The 22,273-nt window shown below is 57.0% G+C and overlaps 2 protein-coding genes across 23 annotated transcripts in view; one reads left to right on the forward strand and one right to left on the reverse strand.

The window, feature by feature from the left end:
- Positions 1 to 9,918, forward strand: part of HEXD (hexosaminidase D) — a 26,395-nt gene extending 16,477 nt beyond the window's left edge. For 4 of the 21 annotated variants that reach the window (XM_074021035.1, XM_074021034.1, XM_074021036.1 and 1 more), the window contains 9 exons: positions 865 to 1,110; positions 3,195 to 3,378; positions 4,187 to 4,258; positions 4,666 to 4,861; positions 7,154 to 7,236; positions 8,495 to 8,573; positions 8,676 to 8,777; positions 9,072 to 9,161; positions 9,453 to 9,918. In XM_074021035.1, coding sequence (XP_073877136.1) covers positions 1,048 to 1,110; positions 3,195 to 3,378; positions 4,187 to 4,258; positions 4,666 to 4,861; positions 7,154 to 7,236; positions 8,495 to 8,573; positions 8,676 to 8,777; positions 9,072 to 9,161; positions 9,453 to 9,666 — 1,083 coding nt within the window. In that variant the 5' untranslated portion in view covers positions 865 to 1,047 and the 3' untranslated portion in view covers positions 9,667 to 9,918. Of the gene's footprint in view, positions 1 to 864; positions 1,522 to 3,194; positions 3,379 to 4,186; positions 4,259 to 4,665; positions 4,862 to 5,167; positions 5,298 to 7,153; positions 7,237 to 8,494; positions 8,574 to 8,675; positions 8,778 to 9,071; positions 9,162 to 9,323; positions 9,363 to 9,452 lie in introns of all 21 variants that reach the window. The other 17 variants (XM_045376380.3, XM_074021025.1, XM_065532178.2 and 14 more) reach the window with 12 other exon arrangements.
- Positions 9,914 to 17,326, reverse strand: CYBC1 (cytochrome b-245 chaperone 1). 2 transcript variants are annotated; one of them, XM_005585335.5, is made up of 7 exons: positions 17,256 to 17,326; positions 15,623 to 15,745; positions 14,586 to 14,627; positions 13,951 to 14,024; positions 12,888 to 12,984; positions 11,521 to 11,665; positions 9,914 to 11,200 (listed from the first exon to the last, which is right to left on the reverse strand). In XM_005585335.5, exons 2-7 carry the CDS (start codon positions 15,705 to 15,707, stop codon positions 11,080 to 11,082), a joined length of 564 nt encoding a protein of 187 aa, XP_005585392.1. In that variant the 5' UTR covers positions 15,708 to 15,745; positions 17,256 to 17,326; the 3' UTR covers positions 9,914 to 11,079. The 2 variants fall into 2 exon arrangements, with proteins under 2 accessions (XP_005585392.1, XP_045232318.1); XM_045376383.2 differs by having other exon boundaries at positions 17,036 to 17,326.
- Between the last annotated feature and the right edge of the window lie 4,947 nt (positions 17,327 to 22,273).

Below are 22,273 nucleotides of genomic sequence, written 5' to 3' on the forward strand. Positions count from 1 at the left end.
CCGGGTGTGGTGGCGGGCACCTGTAGTCCCAGCTACTTGGGAGGCTGAGGCAGGAGAATGGCGTGAACCCAGGAGGCAGAGCTTGCAGTGAGCCAAGATTGAGCCACTGTACTCTAGCCTGGGCGACAGAGCCAGACTCCATCTTAAAAAAAAAAAAAAAGGGCCGGGCGCGGTAGCTCAAGCCTGTAATCCCAGCACTTTGGGAGGCCGAGGCGGGTGGATCACGAGGTCAGGAGATCGAGACCATCCTGGCTAACATGGTGAAACCCCGTCTCTACTAAAAATACAAAAAACTAGCCGGGCGCGGTGGCGGGCGCCTGTAGTCCCAGCTACTCGGAGGCTGAGGCAGGAGAATGGCATGAACCTGGGAGGTGGAGCTTGCAGTGAGCCGAGATCGCGCCACTGCACTCCAGCCTGGGTGACACAGCGCGAGACTCCGTCTCAAAAAAAAAAAAAAAATTAGGCTGGGTGCGGTGGTTCACACCTGTAATCCCAGCACTTTGGGAGGCCAAGGCAGGTGAATCACTTGTGGTCAGAAGTTCAAGACCAGCCTGGCCAACATAGCGAAATGCCATCTCTACTAAAAATACAAAAATTAGCTGGGCGTGGTGGCACATGCCTGTAATCCCAGCTACTGGGAAGGCTGAGGCGGGAGGATCACTTGAACCTGGGAGGCAGAGGTTGCAGTAAGCCAAGATTGTGCCAGCCTAGGCGACAGAGTGAGACTCCATGGGGTTTCACCATGTTGTCCAGGCTGGTCTCAATGCCTGAGTTCAAACATTCTGCCCACCTCAGCCTCCCAAGGTGCTGGGATTACGGGACTGAGCCTCTGTGCCTGGCCTAATGTTTTTGCATTATCCGTAGATTTGAAACAGAAGCCCCAGGTGGGCAGAAGGAGATGAGCCCAGTCCTCCGCCCCCAACGTGAGCTCCTGTGTCTCCACAGTTCGTGCTGAAGCATGCGGCCTTCGCCCACCTGCGGGAGGTGGGCCCCTTCCCCTGCACCCTGAACCCCCACGAGGCAGAGTCCCTGGCACTGGTGGGCGCCATGATCGACCAGGTCCTGGAGCTGCACCCAGGCGCCCGATGGCTGCACGTCGGGTGTGACGAGGTGGGTGCCATCACCCCAGCTCTGTGCAGGACACTCTCCCCTGTCATGGCTTGTCCTTTTAAATAGGAAAATCGTCCAGGCACTGAGGCCTAGAGCCAGGCTGGTTCCCCTCGGGGAGCCCCGTCCAGCATCTTCCCTGGGTGGATGGACGGCCTGGCACGGGACAGCCTGCAGAGCCCGAGGGAGGCGCCCTCGTGTCCGATGAGACCACCCGGGGCAGCTGGGTTGGCAGAGGCCTGCGGGTGGCGGGCAGGTTCACCCCCCAGGACCAGCAGTCAGCGCGAGTCAGGGTGCAACTCGAGGGACACCCTTTCGTTGCTGAGAGGAAGGAAGTTCTGCATTTGGACCCTAAAGCACCCACTGGAAAAGGTGGTCCCCAGGCGGTGCCGGAGACGTGCCCCCTCCAGCCCAGTGAGTCCCCACCCTCGCCCCTCCGTCCACTCACTGGACTCCAGCTCAGTCAGGGCCTGGGCAGGGTGCGGAGCTGAAAGGACCAGGGTTGGTGCCCACGGCGCTGGGAGGCTCTGCAGGGCTGTGGCTCACGGGGAGCCCAAGCTAAACATTTTAGCTCCAGAAGTTTCCTTTTGTTTGAAGGAAATCGGAGTGTGTAAAATGCACATAAGTTTTACCATTCTAACCATTTTAAAATATAGGCTGGGTGTGGTGGCTCACGTAATCCCAGCACTTTGGGAGACCAAGTTGGGTGGATCATCTGAGGTCAGGTGTTTGAGACCAGTTTGGCCAATGTGGTGAAACCCCACCTCTACTACAAATACAAAAATCAGCTGGGTGTGATGGCGGGCGCCTGTAATCCCAGCTACTCAGGAGGCTGAGGCACAAGAATCGTTTCAACCCGGGAGGTGGAGGTTGCAGTGAGCTGAGATCACGCCACTGCACTCCAGCCTGGGTGACAGAGCCAGACTCCAGCTCTAAATAAATAAACAAACAGGCCGGGCGCGGTGGCTCACACCTGTGATCCCAGCACTTTGGGAGGCCGAGGCAGGTGGATCACCTGAGGTCAGGAGTTCGAGATCAGCCTCGCTAACGTGGTGAAACTCCGTGTCTACTAAAAATACAAAATTAGGCCAGGCGTGGTGCCGTGCACCTGTAATCCCAGCACTTTGGGAGGCTGAGGCAGGCGGATCACGAGGTCAGGAGATCAAGACCATCCTGGCTAACACAGTGAAACCCCGTCTCTACTAAAAATACAAAAAATTAGCCGGGCGTGGTGGGGGACGCCGTAGTCCCAGCTACTGAGGAGGCTGAGGCAGGAGAATGGCGGGAACCTGGGAGGCGGAGCTTGCAGTGAGCGGAGATCAAGCCACTGCACTCCAGCCTGGGCGACAAAGCGAGACTCCATCTCAAAAAAAAATTTTTTTAAGTAAAAATACAAAATTAGCCAGGTGTGGTGGTGGGTGCCTGTAATCCCAGCTACTCGGGAGGCTGAGGCAGGAGAATTGCTTGAACCTAGGAGGCGGAGCTTGCAGTGAGCCGAGACGGAGGTTGTGCCACTGCACTCCAGCCTGGGCGACAGAACAAGACCCTGTCGCCAAAATAATAAGTATAAACGTCAGCACCTCTTCCACATATTCATGGTGTGGACGATCACCCCAGGCTGAAGCCCCGCACCCACCCCCAGCCCCCGGCGACCACAGTCTGCTTCCCGTCCCGGTGGATCTGTGCGCCTGGGCATTCCACGGGCACCGAGTCACACAGTGTATGACCTGTGTTCCTCCGGGCCGTTGGCCGCCAGAGCTTGGCTCTCTGTTGAGGCCGAGCCGTGTTCATGGTGGGGGACGCTGCCCTATGCTGGTCCGTCATGGGGGATGGACCCCTGTGGTCTCCGCTTTGGCGGTTGTGAGAAGAGCTGCTGTAAACATTCACAGGAAACCTTGAGTAGAAGTTCAGGGCTCAGTGAGGAAGACAGGGATACGCTGGGGGTGGTAAGCAAAGGCCCCCAGCCCCTCCCCGGCCTCCTCCCCACAGGCAGCGGCCCCTCTCCGTCAGGGTACGGTGTGAACCCCGGACCCTCCCACCGGTGTGCAGGGCTGCCGAGGCAACCCCGTCCCGCTCCTCCCCTGCAGGTCTATTACCTCGGAGAGGGGGAGGCCTCGCGCCGGTGGCTGCAGCAAGAGCAGAACAGCACAGGGAAGTTGTGCCTGTCACACATGCGGGCGGTGGCCAGCCACGTGCAGAACCGGCGCCCCAGCGTGACACCCCTGGTGTGGGACGACATGCTCCGAGACCTGCCTGAGGACCAGCTCGCAGGTCGGCCAGCGGGGTTGGGGGAGGGGTGGGCCACCGACCTGCCCAAGACCCACGGCTTCAGAGAAAGAAGATGCTGTAGGAAGTGGGCCCCAGGGTGAGCCCCAGCCCCTCACAGACCTGCCACAACCACCTCCTGCATCCCCCCGACACCGGGTCTGAGTCGTTTCCTAGAAGCCGTGGAGGTTTGGGCAGGAGAGCACAGGCCTGCCCGGTCCTAGAGGGCTTGGGAGTGACCCGCCCTCGTGGCAGCCTCCTCCAAGGCCAGCCCTGCTGGAACTGGGGGCCGAGGTTCCCGCTGGCAGCTCCTCCAGACCCTGGGCCCTGCTCACTCTGCCTGAGGCTTTGGGATGAGCTGCTGAGTGCCTTTCTGGGCCAAGAGGTGGTACTCAGACACCTGGCCCTGTTCCGCACAGAGCCCTGAGGCTCAGTGAGCCCCATGGCAGAGCTGGGAGCCAGGGTGTCCTAGGGCCGTGCTGGCCTGGCAGCTCCCACCCACGCATGGCCACATAGATGACTTAGAGTGATCTCCATTCAGCCACGTGCTCCAGCTGTGCCTGTGGCTCATGGCCTGGTAGAGCAGCAGCGGGAGCAGGGTCGCTGCAGTGGGCGCTGGCTTGGGAAGGCGCTGTGTGTGGTTGTGGCATTCATTGTCCAAACCCAGCATAGTGCCAAGTCTGTCTTAAAAAGGTATCTATGCTCACACTTTCAGGCAAATCAAGAACAGGTGGGTCCGAGGGGCTGAGGGTGTGGTCTGGGTGTCTCACCAACCTCATGTCCGCTCTGTCCGCTCTGTCTGCTCCGTCTGCAGCATCCGGGGTGCCGCAGCTGGTGGAGCCGGTGCTCTGGGACTACGCGGCCGACCTGGATGTGCATGGCAAGGGTCAGTGCCAAGTTGGGGGTGCGCTGTCGTGGCCACATGACTGGGAAGGCCATCCCTGACCCTCTGACCCTGCAGCCCAACTGCCCAGCCTAGGGCCTGCACAGGTAGAGGCCAGGGCACAGCTCCAGCAGACCCCAGCCCTGCACCGGTGCCTCACCTTCCCATTCTACCAGTGTTTTCCACCAGTGTTTTCCAGTGAGCAGGTGAACCAGGGGCCACGTAAGCTCTGGAGTCTCCCTGACTGGGACCCAGGCCGGCCACCTACACTCTGGAGTCTCCCACGCTGGGACCCAGTGGCTGTCACTGGCGGCTCCCGTGTCGGCTCTGGGTATAGCCCCGGGAGACATGTCCGGGGCCACGTCGGCCGCCTCCCCGGGAGCCACTCACCTGTTTGCTTTCTCACTCAGTCCTCCTCATGCAGAAGTACTGGCGGTGCGGCTTTCCGCGGCTGTGGGCAGCCAGTGCCTTCAAGGGTGCCACAGGGCCCAGCCAGGCCGTGCCCCCCATCAAGCACCACCTCAGGAACCATGTGCAGTGGCTGCAGGTGGCAGGCAGCAGGCCCACGGACTCACTGCAGGGCATCATCCTGACCGGCTGGCAGAGGTAAGCCCTGGCCAGTCAGAGGGTCCAGGGCAGCTCTGGTGGTCACCACATCGGCCTGTCCGGCGTCCGCTGAGGGCCTTCCCAGGTCGGTCAAAGGGGAAGCAGCCCAGGCCTCTGAGAAGAGCTGCAGGAGACAGCCATGTGGGGTTGGGCCCCGCACGCCAGAGCGGCCACAGAGGGTGCGGCTCATGTGTTCAGGGTCACAAACACGTGGTCCCCAGCCCCCATGCCGCCCGTGTGCACTGCACCTGAGGCTGTGTGTGTATGTCTTGCTTGTGGCACAAGGAGGGGTTTCGGTTCTTTCAGGATTTCACTCAGTTGCTAGAAATGCCATCTCAATTCAGACCCCACAAGAAGGTTCTCGGGTCTCGCACAGGAAAGAATTCAAGGCCGAGCGCAGTGAGGGGAGGTCACCAAAAGGTGCCCAGTGACAGAGGTGGGGCCCTTGGAAGGCCAGCACAGGCGTGCCTGGCTCTGTTTTCCGTTTTTCTCATATCAGGGTCTTGTCTATGTAAACACTAAGCTGTGCTCCCTGTGGGTGGGGCCAACAGTGTGACAGAACGTGTCACTCCATGGGCTGAGCACGGTGGCTCATGCCTGTAATCCCAGCACTCTGGGAGGCTGAGGCAGGTGGATCACCAGAGGTCCGGTGTTCGTGACCAGCCTGGCCAACATGGTGAAACTCCATCTCTACTAAAGATACAAAAATTACCCAGGTGTGGCAGCATGTGCCTATGATCCCAGCTACTCAAGAGGCTGAGGCGGGAGAATCACTTGAACCCAGGAGGCAGAGGTTGCAGTGAGCCAAGATCACGCCGCTGCACTCCAGCCTGGGCGACAGAGCAAAAGTCTGTCTCAAAAAAAAAAAAAATGTATTATTCTATGGATTTAGAGAAAACTGTCCTGGACATTTCAGCGTGTAGCCTATGGAAGCCCAACTGTGGTGACCTAGAAGGCACATGCTGTCATGGGTGTGGGGATGCCAGGGCTGTCCCCTGTTGTAGGAGTGGCCCCTGCAGGTGTCTGAGCGCTTCCTCAGCTGTAAACATGCCATGACTGTGGGTCCTGCCTGGCAAGGATGGGCCTTGTTAGTCTCATGAAGGAGCTGGGCCTCTGTGGCGTCACCCTCCGTGGTGTCACCCTCTGTGGCGTCACCCTCCGTGGCGTCACCCTGGCGCTCCCAGGTCCCTGCTCCCCTGACGACACCATGTGAAAAGCAGAGCTACAGATAAACCCCTGGTCGCCGGCCAAGTCCTGACCTTGGGTCTCATCTCAAGTTAGAGGGGTGAGGGGCAGATGGCGCAGGTGCCGTGGGCTAGGCAAGCGGCTGGAGGCAGGACCCCGCCAGGGGCCCCGTGCCCTGACCCACAAGGCTCAGATTCGATGGAGTCAAGAATTTCATGGTGGGGACCGCAGAGCCTGGTGGGCCAGCCTGCTACAGGGGCAGCTCACAGCTGCCATGCATGTCCACAGCTGGCAGCGGCTCTTTAGAAGCTTCCAGATAGTTCCCACTGTCCTGTTGGGATACAGCTCTGTCTGCACAAACTAGGACCGTCCATAGAGCAGGGCGAGGCTCCTCCTCCCCAGAGGGGCGGCACATCCTTCAGACGAGCCTGGGGCTGTGGCGTCAGGCATCGCCCAGCCTTCGCCTGTGCTCACACCTGGGGCGGCGTCTGTCACCCACCTCACAGCTGAAGAAACTGAGGCACAGGCAGGCGGAGGCCCCCTATCCGGCAGTGGGAAGCCCTGACTCCCACCCCAGCCAGGCTGAGGCCCCCCAGCCCTCGCTTGGGACAGATGCTGCCGCTGACCTGCTGCCTGCCAGGCCTGATCTCGCACCCTCCTCGTGGGGTCTTGGGGAAAAGCTGCCGCCCCCACCAGCCAGACAGGAGGCAGCCAAGGGAGAGAGTGGGCAGGAGAGGCCCAGAGGCCCTAGGAGGGGGGCATCAAGGGCAGCCCCCAGGAGCAGGAGCCTTTTCTCAGAGGCCAGAGGTGCTGGGGGGAGGGACGACGACTGGCCACCCACCCAAGGCCCACCCAGAGTTCCCATGGCTCTGGAAAGCATCGCAGCAAGGAATCCCTACGCTCTTCACGCGTCCGGTTTCTAGAACGGAGTTGATGTGAGAGCCCTGCCGCACAGAACCTGTCTTGGAAACCCTGGGCCCGGTGGGTTGAGGGGGTCAGGCTGCCCCCACGGCCCTAGAACAAGAGCAGGGATGTCCCGAATCAGGGCACCTGTGTCAGGCTGGTGGGGGTGGGCTGTGGAGCTGAGCGCCCCTCTCCTGGACCCAGGTACGACCACTTCTCTGTGCTGTGCGAGCTGCTCCCTGCAGGAGTCCCGTCCCTGGCCGCCTGTCTACAGTTGCTTCTACACGGTATGTCTGGTCTGGTCACCCCAAGCCCCGCCGGCTCCTCCCAGAAAGACCCGGAGGGCAGGAGGCCAAGCACCCAGAGCTCCAACCACCCTGCTGGACCGTGGTGGTTCTCACAGCAGGAGGATGGTCTCACTGCCCCAGCTTAGCCACCCGCCTGCCCTGAAGTCCACCCAGGCTGGGCCTGCACCCAGGTCTCCAAGCCTAAGCCCAAAGCAGGCTGGAGAGTGACGCGGGACGCACCCCTCAGACACAGTGAATCCGCAGAAATGCGCGCAGGTCGGATGTGGGGAGCAGCTCCACCTTTGCTGCACACACATCCTGCACACCTGGCTGAGCAGGTGTGGGGTGCAGGCGCCCGGCCCTGGAAGGCCCTGCACCCTGGACCCAGCACTTACACTTCCAGGTTGCCTGAGGGAGTAGCAGGACCTATGGTCAAGGGCAGGCCCTGGGAGCCCCTCGGGGTCAGCAGGGGCTTGGCCAGATGAGCCGTGTGCATGGAAACTCGCAGGCCACACAGGAAATTAGCAACTGCATGGTGCTGACACAGAAAGAAAAATGGCTGAGACGCGCTGAGAGCAGGACCCATGGGCGTGGCGGCCCAGGGACGGGGGTGCAACCAGTGAGGACGCAGAATGAGATCAGATTGATTTAGCTGCTGAGTCTGAACTGCTTAGAAAAGGGCAGAAACGATAAAAGCAGACACTCACGTGCCCCACACTAAAGAGCTGCGTTAATATGGACGGTATTTGCAGCGTCCCTTGCCCACAGCCCCACCCGCCACCCCTGGGACTGGGGCACTGGGGCCGTCAGCCCTCTCGCAGCGAGTATATCCATGAACAACTCGGAGATCTGTCCACGCTGGTGCCCACAGGCCTCACGGGTTTGTTTCGGGTGCTCTAGAATATTCCGTCGATTGTGTGAACCACAGTGGCAAACGCTGCGTGAGCCCTGGACACCTGTGCGGATTGGGCTGTGCCCAGCAGGAAGAACCACTTGCTGTCTGGGTGTTGCTGCCGGCAACACAGTCTTATTTCTGTTTTCTGATTTTTTAAATAATGAATGTATTTCACATGTTTAAAGAGAAGTAGCAAGCCCATCTGCCCCCAGGTCCCCTTGGGGCCGGCACACGCAGGGCTGGGCCTGGCCAGTGGCTCTCCATGCCGCCCACCCACTGCCCCAGCACCTAGGTCTGCAGGTCCCAATGTAGCCCCTGCCCTCCTCCACAGGCCCCTCCAACTGTCCCGCTCTGTGATTTCAGGAGGATTTGATGGAGATGCTAAAGCGAAAGTGGAGAACCTTCTTGGGATTTCCAACCTGGAGATGATGGACCCTGTTAGGCAAGCACCCTGCAGCCCTCCCCGTCCCATTTCCCCGCTCCCCGTCCTTCTCTCCCCTTCCCCGCCTGTGGAGACCGCTGTTCTCAGCAGGGCTCTCTGCAGGGAGGGGGCCGGCTCTTTCCCTGGCAGCAACATCCTTGCCCTTGTCACACAAGTCAGCCTCCATCTGCGCAGCTCTGTGGACGCGCTGCTGGAGGGCAACACGTGAGTGTGGGAGGCAGGTGTGGGTGAGCGGGCAGGCATGGGGCGGGTGAGGGGCAGGTGTGGGTGAGGGGGCAGGTGTGGGTGGGAGGCAGGTGCAGGTGAGGGGCAGGTTCACAAGCCCCACCCCACCCCCAGGCACAGGAGGAGGCAGCCTCATCTTTCACAAGGACTTTCTGGGGGACATAAGACTTAAAAATGCCTACCCCACTCTTAAAACATTTTCTGTATTACTGTAAAGCTGCCCCACGGCTGCCTTGGTAGCCCACGGCACACCCATATGTGGATTTGCCCCAGGTACGTCACCGGCTGGTTCAGCCCCTACCACCGCCGGCGGAAGCTCATCCACCCGGTCATGGTTCAGCACATCCAGCCCGCAGCACTCAGGTGAGACCCTAGGCTCTTACAGGCTGTGCAGCCGTGGGTTCTCTGAGGACTGCTGCTGCTGTTGACATGTCCTTCAACCAGAGGAGGAGCGGAGGGTGAACCCCTAGTTGTAAAGGGCCCTCAGGTCTCAGATGTGCAGCTGTCACTGACTTGTTCCTCCAGATACACCGATGAGGGTCAGTAGCCCCATTTTACAGATAGGTAAGCTGAGGCACAGGGCAGTACTGACCATGGGGTTGAGGGCAAGTCCCGAGTGTGCAGAGTGCACGTTCACGGCGCCCTCACCCGCAGCCTCCTGGCGCAGTGGAGCACCCTCGTGCGGGAGCTGGAGGTCGCCCTGCAGCTGGCTTTCTACCCGGATGCCGTGGAGGAGTGGCTGGAGGAGAACGTGCACCCCAGCCTGCAGCGGCTGCAAGCTCTACTGCAGGACCTCAGCGAGGTGGCCACCCCCCCACCCCCACCCCCACCCACCAGCCCTGGCAGGGACACTGCTCAGGACCCCTGAGGGGAGAGCTTGTGCCAGGAGGCTCCTGCTATGGGCAGGGGGGCTCTGCACTGCCAACTGTCAGCCAGGGCAACAGGGGCCCACGTGACTGTTGCACCCTGTGGCCCAGCAGTGTCTGGCCCACACTCAGTTCCTGAGCGCCCTGGGCAACCCCTGGGGGAGAGACTAGAAAACACAGAAAGCAGCAGCACAGGGAGACCCGCTTTGTGACACTGACTCTTCGGAAATAAAGAGTGGAAGCCGCGGGTGACATGCGAAGGGTTATTTATGGTTATTATGACCATGTCCTGCAAAGAGGGGCTGGCAGCCAGTACTGAGGAGGAGGGTCCCACCTCTCTCCTGTCTGCTTTCACCGAGGCCACAGCCAGACCTGGGGCAAAGGCGTTCCCGGTCCTACCCAGCCATTCCTGGGCCTGCCGCCGTGGGGCTCACAGGACCCAGGAGTCCCCAGTTCACAGGCCAGGGCATCAGGCCAGGCGCTCTCGGTGCACACCGCACCTGGGAGGACCTGGGTGCACTCAGGAGACCAAGAGCCCCAGCGGGTCAGGATGGTTGGCATTCAGCTCCTACGGGGTGAGGGAAAGAGGCTGGAACTCAATTTCTGCAGAAAATCTCCTAATTTTTCTTGTTTGGTTAGTATTTTTGCAAAGACAGGATCTTCTTGTGTGCCCAGGCTGGTCTTGGACTTCTGGCCTCAAGCAGTCCTCCCACCTTGGCCTCCCAGAGTGCTGGGATTACTGGCATGAACCATTGCGCCCGGCCTGAGCTCCCGGTTTTTAAGCGCTGCACAATACTGGAAGAGCTGACCTGTTTTCTGGCCTCGCAGCTTCTGCTGAGGCTGAGGGTGAGGAACAGAGAGACCTTTCTGTGACGACCACAGGGGCAGAGCGGTCTATGCGCCAAGATCCTGGCATCATCAAGGGAGGCGGGTCCTTGGGGAGGGGCAGCTTCCACAGTGTGGCTGCAGCGTGCACAGCCAGGTAGGCCCCGGATGTTCGCCCCTCGCTGCCCTTGGGGAAGCACCTGACCGCTGGGGATGTCCACCCAGGGAGAGGACACTGTGTCGGGGACAACACGCAGCATCAGCACCCACAGGGGCCCGGCCTGGCCCGGCCTCTCCACTCGCCCGAGGTCTGGCTGTGGCCCACAGCAGGAGTCCAGGGCTGGCGAGACCTCCAGCTGCAGGAAGGCAGGCCCAGGCCTCACAATGGAGAAAGTCTGGGTGTCCTGGTCCGGCCTGCTGTTTCGTGCAGTGTGAAAGCAGCAGTGTGAGCAGGCAAGAGGCCGACTCGGCTGGAGGCACCGACTGAAGCCAAGGCCACGGGGTTCTGTGGGCTGTGCACGGGCTCAGGCACACCAGGAATGTGCCACGGGTCCTGTGGGTGGTGCACAGGCTCAGGCATACCGGGGCTGTCAGCTCTGGCTCCCAGGGTCGCCGGCCTCACTGTCACTGCTCTGAGACAGCTCTGTGGGGCTTTCAAGGCAGTGCAGCTCCAGGAAGCTGGTGATGAGCTTGGCGATGGCTTCCACATCACTGGGCAAGGCCGGCAATGGGAGGAAGGTCAGGTCACCTCAGCACAGGGCGCCATGAGACCCCACAGCAGCCTCCTCCTCAACCACCCACCTCCAGCAGCCCCTGGGGCTCCCAAACTGGACCCAGCACTTCCTGGCCACCTCCTACCCTCCCAGCCACGGAGGCTGCCCCTGAGCCTGCACATGCTTAACGTGGGCCCCTCTGTTTGTCGTCCACAAACTCATCTCCTCTCCCAGCTGTCCTGTAGCTCTGGGTGGTCAGGAACGGGAGTCACCTGACACAGCTGCAGCTCCAGCCAGATCAAAGTCCCACAGCCTTACCTGCGGTGGCCCATGACTGCACTCTGCGTGAGGGGGTGGGAGAAGCCCGTCGCAAGCCGGAGCACCACCATGTAGCCCTTCCCGAAGTACCGGACCTTCTCCTCCTCCACGCTCACATCGCGGACATCATGCAGCAGGACCACCACTGTGGGGAGACGGTCAGTGGCCGAGCCGTCCCCGCCCACACGTGCCACCCGGCAGTCACACCAGGGCCACTGGCGCCATCGAGAGCGACAGCCACGCCTGGTTGGCAGCAAAAGCATTTGCTGTTTCCTGCCTGAGGCTGGGTCCTGGAGGACTGCTGTGGCCCTGACAGCAGTGCAGGGTCCTCCGGGTGGGAAGGACGTGCCCGCGGTGCAGGCTGGCAGGCCACATGCACAGCCTGCTGGTTCTCCTGGGAGTGCCGACCACGGGGACCCGCTCAGTGCGAGGCCGCCATCTTTACACTGTACTGTTGCCCCGAGCTTGGCTGCTGAGCCAGGGCCACCCTGCAATTTCCTGTGGCAACTCAGGGAAGCCACCTCTTTGGGTACCAGGGCGGCCCCAACTGTTGTCAGAAAACGGCACAGCTGCCTCTCACAGCCCAGGCCAGGCCTGCAACTCCTCTCCCCAAAGCCACGGTGACTTGGGGCCAATGCCCTGGCCAGGTCCCTGCAGGGATCTAGGAAGCAGCGTGTCAGAAGCACAGCATTGTGGCACTAAACCCAAGACTGCCCAGCAACTCTGGTCACCAGAATCTGTCCCCTCTCTGGGGCTATGCATGGGCAGCCGGACCCTGGGGCCTCTCTCTCTGCGGCAGCATCTACAGGAAACTGGTACTGACCACAGCTGGGCCACTGCCCAGGCTCAAGGGTGGGGGGTTCCTCGGACCTTCCAGCCCCTACTGCAGGCCCAGTAGGACCCACAGGAAAGCTGGAGCAGAGCCAAGGCCCGCAAGTAGCCAGGTGGCCCCACTCCGGAACGCCCGTGGGCTGCCGTGGCTCTCCCTGCCCCACCCTGTGACCTGCCGCTGGGGCCAGACTGTACCTGGGGACAAGTGGCTGCCAGGCAGGCGGGAGAACACAGCTAAACAGGCTGCCCAAGCACGCTGGGCCAGACCCCTGCTCTGCCAGACCTCTGCTCCTCCCACCCTCCCCAGGGGCCAAACCTCTAAAGAACCCAGGAGGCTCTAGGACCCCGCCCAGCAAGTGAGCAGATGAGCAGGTGGGGCGTATCTGTGGGATCCTGCGTCCAGCGGGCAGGACACAACCCTGGTCACCAAGCAGGCAAGCTTGGACCAAAGGCGTTTCCAGGCCTCCCGCCGCCAGGTCCCGTGGGTCACCCAGATGCCCACAGTGCCCCATGTCCCCAGGCTCCCCACAACTCACCCTGGTCATGGCCTGCTCTGAAAAGAGTCAGCAGCTTCTTGTAGAGGCTGAACGTCTTCAAAACAACCTTCCCTGTGCTCTTGTCAAAGATGGCTTCCTGGAAACCGACAGGCACTGACCACCATGAACCTCCAGGAACAGGGGCCCCGAGGCTGCTGGGGCATCACCCCCACCCTCACCAGGGTAGACACTCAAGAAGGGGGGCTGGGGCCCCTCCCAGTCAGAACCCAAAGCCCTGAAGCTGCAGGTGCTGCTCTGTCAGAGCTGGACGTCTGTAGCCAGCCTGACTCCTGTTGGGAACTGGGGAGCTGGGCAGGTGCAGCGGGTGCTTGCTCCACTGCAGGCAAAACAAGTGCAGGGAGGCAGCGGAACCAGCAAATGAGGGCATGGAGGTCAGAGGGCAGCACTGGGCCAGGCTGAAAGGACTCAGGAGGGGCTCCGAGGTGGGAGGGCCGACCACAGGGAAAGCTGACTCGCATCCCATCATGGCAACTCCGGGAAGAAAGCACTTTGGTAAAAGCCGGGCGCGGTGGCTCACGCCTGTAATCCCAGCACTTTGGGAGGCCGAGGCGGGCGGATCACAAGGTCAGGAGATCGAGACCACGGTGAAACCCCGTCTCTACTAAAAATACAAAAAATTAGCCGGGCGCGGTTGTGGGCGCCTGTAGTCCCAGCTACTCGGGAGGCTGAGGCAGGAGAATGGCGTGAACCCGGGAGGCGGAGCTTGCAGTGAGCCGAGATCGCGCCACTGCACTCCAGCCTGGGCTGGGCGACAGAGCGAGACTCCGTCTCAAAAAAAAAAAAAAAAAAGCACTTTGGTGAAGACAGTCACGGAGAGCTTCTAAGAGAAAAATGCCTTCGGGAGATTCCTTGGCCAAGAATCGTACCAGGTGAGTGCAGGGACCATGTCCTAATGAACAGAGACCTCCAAGCAGGGACCAACGCTTCAGGACGGGGAGGCGCTGGGCCACCCATGGCCCTTCCTCCTCCTTTCATTCCCATTGCAAGAAAACCCAGGAGCTGAACAGTCCTGGACTCTGTCCTGCCCCCGAGCCGGCCTTACCTCCCAGTCCTCCAGGTTCTGCACGGCCACAAACAGGCAGCCTGTGACGTAGAAGAGCTTCCAGCCCAGGCTATCTGAAGATGGACATAGGGCGCCAGCCTGTGAGCTCCAGGGACGTGCCCATGGGAGGCCCCACCTAGCGCAGCCTCCCCCACGCTTGAAAGGACCGCCTGGGCAGCTTCCTGTGCTGCTGACCCTGCCCTGGCCACTGAGGACCCACATGCGGCACACCCTGCCCAGCTCTGACCCCCGGCGTCCACGTGGGAGAGGCAGGTGGGGTGCACAGGGCCTCTGCCTGTCTGGGCAGGCCCAGTGATGGTGGCAGTGGGGGAAGTACGCCTCACCCCACAGCTGGATCTTAGACGGATACTCAAGAGCATCTTTCCCGGAATATCTGATGACCCAAAAACACCGAAGACTTAAGAAGTGAAATGCAGGCTGGGTGCTGGGCGGGATGGGCGTGCGGAAGAACAGCAGTGCGTGGAGGGGCGCGGTGCCCACCAGCAATCAAGGGGCAGAGATGCCGATCTTAAAGGCTGCCCCATGGACAGTCACAAAGGACCGTTTTCCCTTCTTTTCTCTGTTTTCCAAACAGCTGAGACAATCATGGGGGGGCGGGGCAGGGGGTGCTTTACCTCCACTGTAGTAGGCAGCAGCCAGGCCAATCGACAAGATTCCTGTGAAGAGAAAGTGACTGCCTGCCTATTGATCCCGGTAAGACCCCACCTCCTCCCCGGTGCAGCGGGACCTGGAGCCACAGCCCCTGATGAGCAGGCCCTTCCCACTATAGGAACAGCTGTGGTCAGGGGTTACAGACCACCAGGTTCAGAGTAGGGGAAACAGCCAGGAAGTTGGTTCGATAATGCAGTATAGCTGGACATAGTATCACACGCTTGTAATCCCAGCTACCTGGGAGGCCGAGGAAGGAGGATCGCTTGAGCCCAGGAGTTTGAGACCAGCCTGGGCAACCTAACGAGACCTCATCACTAAAGAAAACAAAAACAAAACACAGTATACACTATTCACAGTATTTACTGGACACATCCGCCATGTGAGGCTCCAGAACTGACACGGGTGTTACTCCAGCAGCCCGTGGTGAGGCCTGAAGACTGTGCACAAAGAATTACAACGCAGCGTGCCACGCAAAACACACAGGAGGCTGTGGCGTGTCACATAAAATGTGGGCCCCAGAGACACAGCTGCTGAGGTACAGCCAGCACCACTCCTCACACGGTGTCCCGTCAACACAAGTGCAGCTATCCCCAAGGGTACAGGACCCTACTGTTGAGTAGGGACGGAGGACAGGAGGCTAAGTGGACTGTGAGTCCTATGAGGAGGTCTGAGGATCAGGGAAGAGAAGAAATGGGAACCCACGATCACCCATCACACGGTTCAAAACAAGTACAAAGGAAAATACGGTGACCTCAGAAAAGCTCACAGAGTATTAAATACTCTGGGTGTTAGTGGTTAAAAGGGGACAAAATAGATGTGCATTATCTGTAAAACAAGTACACAGGATAAAATTTGAATGGATACAAAGAAACAAAATAGCTGTTCGATTTCAGGGTAATAGAAAAAACAGAAAATACTATGTTTCATTTTCATCCTTTTTGAAAGTCAGGCTTCCAATTCTGGGGTTCTGGGGAGGGACAGCCTCTGGGGAGAGCCTTACCAACCAGCAGGGACCAGGACCGGATGCCTGGAGCCCTCTTCAGATGGAGGCGGGAGCTGGTGCGGGTCTCCACCTGCAGGTACATCCCGAGAAGGCAGCACCAGTCTCTACAGGAGGAGGGGCCTGGGGACAGAGAGGCAGCTGAGCCCTGCACACAGGCAGGTGCCCACGCCATCAGGCCCAGGCTGGAGGCCAAGAGCAGGTCCCCCAACTAAGTCACCTGCAGCCCAGACACCATCAGCCAGTCTGATCTGTTCTCTGTGGTCGGGCACATCACTGGATCGCCCAGAGACCCCGTTTCCTGTGTAAGGAAGACCCTCTTCCGTTCACAGTGACACCGACTGCACAGGGGCTGTTTCCCGCTCAGACTCACGAGCTACAGCTGCATCACCACCTACCTGCCCATCCTATCTGGAAACCTAATGTCTTGAGGAGGCTGCTAGCCCCCAGCAGCCTTTGAGCTTCTAGCACCTGTCAGCACCCCCTCTCCCCTGTGCTGGCCTCCACCAAGAAAGGGAACTGAAAGTCCCCTCATGGCTTCAGGCCGTACTGGCTCTCGTACTGGCATAGACCAACAGTCTCAGCTCTCTCTCTGCCTTCCTCCACCTGCTCAAAGTTCAGACTGCACAGTGGAGCGTCCTAAAATGGCCAGAACCGACGAGTCACCAAAGGGGCTAATCTTCCACACCGGGTTCTGCACAGACTGCAACAGCCCTGCCACTTCACAGTATGCTGCGAACACTGGCCCCAGGGACCCCGTTCTGGCAGTTTCTCAGGGCTTTCCCTGTGAAGTCAAATTTCTGACATTAAATAGGGGGTTCAGGCTGGGCACGGTGGCTCATGCCTGTAATCTCAGCACTTTGGGAGGCCGAGGCATGCGGATTGCTTGAGTCCAGGAGTTCGAGACCAGCCAGGACAACGTGGTGAAACTCCGTCTCCAGAGAAACTATTTAAAACTTAGCCCGGTGTGGTGGTGCACGCCTGTGGTCCTAGCTATTCAGGAGGCTGAGCTGGGAGGATCACCTGAGGCCAGGAGGTGGAGGCCGCAGTGAGCCGAGATCGTGCCACTGCACTCCAGCCAGGGTGACAGGGTGAGACCGTGTCTCAAAAAAATAAAAAATAGTGGGTTCAAATCACAAAACCAATCCTAGATGCTGGTATATGACTGGGCTCCCTCCCGGGCCTCAGTTACCGCATTGCTCCCCAAACACCCGGCATTCCACACACAAATGCACACACACCCGGCATTCCACACAAATGCACACACACCCGGCATTCCACACAAATGCACACACACAAATGCACACACACCCGGCATTCCACACACAAATGCACACACACCCGGCATTCCACACAAATGCACACACACAAGCACACGCCCGGTGGCAGAGCCGCCCGCGCCGCTGGTCGCACCGAGCGCTCGTTTCTTTGTCCGGGTCGAGGGCGCTCCCGCCGCCGTGGCCAACCTGCAGCGGAACAGCCGCGAGGCCGCCCGCGACGGGCAGGGCGGGACACGGAGCAGCCGACAAGCGGGTCCAGGACGCAAATCCCGTCCGGAGTGGGCCCCAGGGTGCCGGGACGCGCGGCACGGAGCGGGAAGGAAGTGCGGAGCCCACCCAGCCCAGCCGCCTACCGAGAGCACAGCGGTCCCCGCGCGGCAGCAGAGAGACGCGAACCGGCAGGGGCGGGGCCGCGCGGACTTCCGGGATTGGAGCGGAGCGGAGCCGACTTTCGGGGGCGGGACCTCGCGGACTTCCGGGGTTGGGGGCGGGGCCGCAAGCATTTCCTGGATGGGGCGGAGCCGAGCGGATTTCCGGGATCGCAGGCCGGGCTGCACGGACTTCCGGGACCCGGGCGGAGCCACAGGAGGAGTCGGGTGGTTCCAGCTAAAGGAACCAGTTTTTTTTTTGTTTTGTTTTGTTTTGTTTTTGGTTTTGTTTTTTTTTAGTAGAGACGAGGTTTCACCGTGTTAGCCAGGATGGTCTCGAACTCCTGACCTCGTGATCCGCCCGTCTCGGCCTCCCAAAGTGCTGGGATTACAGGCTTGAGCCATCGCGCCCGGCCTAGGAACCGGTTTTCTTGGAAAAGAGAAACGTGTGGGGAAACGTATCCGAAAGCAAAGAACTTACCAAAGCCTATGAGCGTCTTCCCAACATAGAAGCGTAACTGAAGTGGTTCTCATTGCCAAAAAGGAAGATTTGAGCATGAATAAGAACAGTAATTCCAATGAATTGAAAATCCTGAGGTGCTCCAGGCTGTAATTCATAATAATGTATTTTTTAACTGTGTTCACTTTTGGAGGATGCTGGCAAGCTCTCCCCAGTTTGTGGCCTGGTTAATAAAAGGAAAGCATCAAGCATTTGTCTTGCCTTTATGAAATTTACAGCAGAGTAACCAAATACTGCATGAGAAGAATGTCTGATTATAGAAGTTTTCCCGCTAATAAATGAAGAAGAAACAGTAGGATTAACACATCACCTTATGAATTAACGGACCTGGGCAATGTCATCAATGACTGCTAATCAACATCGCAAAAAGGTCGGATACTGGAAGTACACAACACCATCCATTAAGTAGTCTTGCCAGAAAAAATTTAAGCTGAAAGTGAACAAGTTTCTAAAGTGAATTAGTGGAAATTTGGAAGACAAGACTGTACTAAAGGATTCTACAAGGATACAAGTCAGCAATTGTGGGTGTAAAACAAAAATAAAATTCAAACCCTCAACCATCTGAATGGACCCCTCCTCTTGGCCAAAAGCATTCCAAAGTTATCCTGAAAAACTAGTTAAGGCAGTGATGGGAAGGAAGAGACAGACATACCTTACTCCCTCCTCCCTTTTGGAATTCAGGCAGACAGCTGACCAGCATTCACATTAAAACAGATCTTGAGCCAGCCGGGCGGGCGCGGTGGCTCACGCCTGTAATCCCAGCACTTTGGGAGGCCAAGGCGGGCGGATCACAAGGTCAGGAGAACCACACCATCCTGGCTAACACGGTGAAACCCCATCTCTACTAAAAAAAAAAAACCCAAAAATTAGCTGGGCATGGTGACGGGCACCTGTAGTCCCAGCTACTTGGGAGGCTGAGGTAGGAGAACGGTGTGAACCCAAGAGGCAGAGCTTGCAGTGAGCCAAGATGGTGCCACTGCACTCTAGCCTGGGCGACAGAGGGAGACTCTGTCTCAAAACAAAAACAAAAAAACAAACAACAACAACAAAAAACATCTTGAGGCTGACAAAGTAGACTCTGTAGCAATGACACCAAATTCCAGCCTGACTCTGGTGTAGGATTACATGACAGATAGGAGACCCTGGAAGAAATCGAAGTACTTTACCCCACATTAAATTTCTTCGACGTATTGAAGAATACGTATTGAAATAGCCCTGCAAAGCTATCCCTTGTGAGGAAAATCTACATTCTGTAGAGAATCCCTGCTCCTTTCCAGGTCTTTTTCCTGCTTCAGGAGAGAACGCTAATAAGAAGCACTTACAATCTATTCTCTCTGAAGCCTGCTACCTGGAGACTTCCTCTGCTTAACGGAAATCTTGGTCTCCACAAGCCCCTATCTTAACCTAGAAACTCCCTTCTGTTGATTCTAGGTCTTTAGATGTAACTTAACCTTTTCAATCAATTGCCAGTCAGAAAGTCTTTGAATCTACCTATGACCTGGAAGCCCCCCTACTACAAGTTGCGTCACCTTTCTGAACCGAACCAATATATGTCTACATGTATTGACTGATGTCTTACGTCTTCGGAAAATATATAAAGCCAAGCTGTAACCTAACCATGTACATTTTCTTAGGATCTCCTAAGGGCTATGTCACTGGCCATTGGTCACTCATATTTGGCTCAGAATCTCTTAAAATATTTTACAGTTTGCCTTTTTTTGTCAACATAGGAAATCCTACAGGGAAATGACCTGATTTTTTAATAATATATACAAGGAGAAGGAGAGAAGGATATGGATAGAACCTACAAATTTAAAAAATGACAACAACTTTAAAATCAGGAACTCTGCAACTTTTTTTGGGGGGGACAAAGTCTCACTCTGTTGCCCAGGCTGGAGTGCAGTGGCACCATCTCAGCTCACTGCAGCCTCCGCCTCCCAGGTTCAAGCAATTCTCCTGCCGCAGCCTCCCAAGTAGCTGGGACTATAGGCACGCATCACCACGTCCAGCTAATTTTTTTATTTTTAGTAGAAACAGGCTTTTGCCATGCTGGCCATGCTGGTCTTGAATGTCTGACTTCAGATGATCCGCCTGCCTTGGCCACCCAAAGTGCTGGGATTACAGGCATGAGCCATTGCGCCCAGCTTGAACTCTGCCACTTCTAAGTAGGCCTCAAGTTATGTCAAAATCAAGTTTTTATTTTTAAAGAGAGATTTTTCAATGTCTTCCGTAAGTTCATAGAAAAAGAGACTTAAGAAACATATGAATCAATTGTAATATAGAGTAATAGAACATACTAGACCTTATGTAGATCCTGATTTAAACAAACTGTAAAAAAAATTGTGAGAAAATGGGGAAAACTGGACATTGGCTATTTGATTTAAAAAAAATTAGGTGATTGTAATTTGTTCTTTTTTTTTTTTTTTTACTTTTTTTTTGAGACAGAGTCTTGCCTTGTTGCCCAGGCTGGAGTGCAGTGGTGCGATCTCAGCTCACTGCAACCTCTGCCTCCCAGGTTCAAGCAATTCTGCCTCAGTCTCCTGAGCAGCTGGGACTACAGGTGCGCGCCACCACGTCTGGCTAATTTTTTGTATTTTATTAGAGATGGGTTTTCACCGTGTTGTCCAGGCTGGTCACGAACTCCTAAGCTCAGGCAGTCCTCCCACCTTGGCCTCCGAAAGTGCTGGGTTTACAGGCATGAGCCTCTGCACCAGGCCATAATTTGTTCTTTCAACCATATTACAGTTATGTTTTTATATTTATTTACTTATTTATATTTTAGAGATGGAGTTTTGCTCTTGTTTCCCAGGCTGGAGTGCAATGACATGGTCTTGGCTCACTGCAACCTCCGCCTCCCGGATTCAACTGATTCTCCTGCCTCAGCCTCCCAAGTAGCTGGGATTACAGGCACCCACCACCACACGCAGCTAATTTTTGTATTTTTAGTAGAGATGGGGTTTCATCATGTTGGCCAGGCTGGTCTCAAACAAACCTGACCTCAGGCAATCCACCCACCTCAGCCTCCCAAAGTGTTGGAATTACGGGCGTGAGCCACCACACCTGACCAGTTATGTTTTTAAAACATTAACCAAAAAGCTATACAAATGACAACCTAAAATTATCCTTTTATTTAAGCTGAAGTTGAGGGGAGATGTTTTCTGAGAGATGTTGACATGAATTTGAGTAATCTAGAGGGTTGAGACTTCCTGAATTTCACTGATGCATTTGTAAAAATCTATACAAACTGAAAACTATAAATAACAATTTTTTTTTTTTTTTGAGATGAAGTCTCATTCCGTCACCCAGGCTGGAGTCCAGTGGCATGATCTTGGCTCACTGCAACCTCCACCTCCTGGGTTCAAGCGATTCTCCTGCCTCAGCCTCCCAAGTAGCTGCGATTACAGGCACCCACCACCATAGCTGGCTAATTTTTTTTTTTTTTTTTTTTGAGATGGAGTCTAGTAGAGACAAAGTTTCACCGTGTTAGCCAGGATGGTCTCAATCTCTTGACCTTGTGATCCGCCCACCTCGGCTTCCCAAAGTGCTGGGCTTACAGGCATGAGCCACCGTGCCCAGTCCATTATTGTATTTTTTTTTTTTTTTTTTGAGACGGAGTCTCGCTCTGTCACCCAGGCTGGAGTGCAGTGGCCGGATCTCAGCTCACTGCAAGCTCCACCTCCCGGGTTTAGGCCATTCTCCTGCCTCAGCCTCCCGAGTAGCTGGGACTACAGGCGCCCACCACCTCACCCGGCTAGTTTTTTGTATTTTTTAGTAGAGACAGGGTTTCACCGGGTTAGCCAGGATGGTCTCGATCTCCTGACCTCGTGATCCGCCTGTCTCGGCCTCCCAAAGTGCTGGGATTACAGGCTTGAGCCACCGCTCCCGGCCAATTTTTGTATTTTTAGTAGAGATGGGGTTTCACCATGTTGGCCAGACTGGTGTCAAACTCCTGACCTCAACTGATGCACCTGCCTCGGTCTCCCAAAGTGCTGGGATTACAGTCGTGAGCCACTGTGCCCGGCCTCAACATTGAAGTGTCAACTTGAAACTACCTTTGCAGAGATTAAGGCAGTGAGAGAGGCTGGGTGCAGTCGCTCACACCTGTAATCCCAGCACTTTGGGAGGCTGAGGTGGATCACTTGGGCCCAGGAATTCAAGAACAGCCGGGGCAACATGGGGAGACCCTGTATCTACAAAAAGCTTAAAACTTAGCCATGCATGGTGGTACGAGCTGTAGTCCCAGCTACCCAGCAGGGCTGAGGTGGTAACATTACTTGAGCCAAAGAGGTTGAGGCTGCAGTGAGCTGTGATCACACCACTGCTCTCCAGCCTGAGTGACAGAGTGAGACCCTGTCTCAAAAAAAAAAAAAAAGAGAAATTTCACATAGTTAATTCCATCTTCCTTCTGACATCCAAGCTGTCCTTGGTTATTCCTGGGCATAAGCCAAGCTAATTTCAGGAGCTTTGGGAGGAATTTATGGTT

This window comes from Macaca fascicularis, chromosome 16, assembly GCF_037993035.2.
Source record: "Macaca fascicularis isolate 582-1 chromosome 16, T2T-MFA8v1.1".
In the NCBI taxonomy this organism is placed as follows: Eukaryota; Metazoa; Chordata; class Mammalia; order Primates; family Cercopithecidae; genus Macaca; species Macaca fascicularis.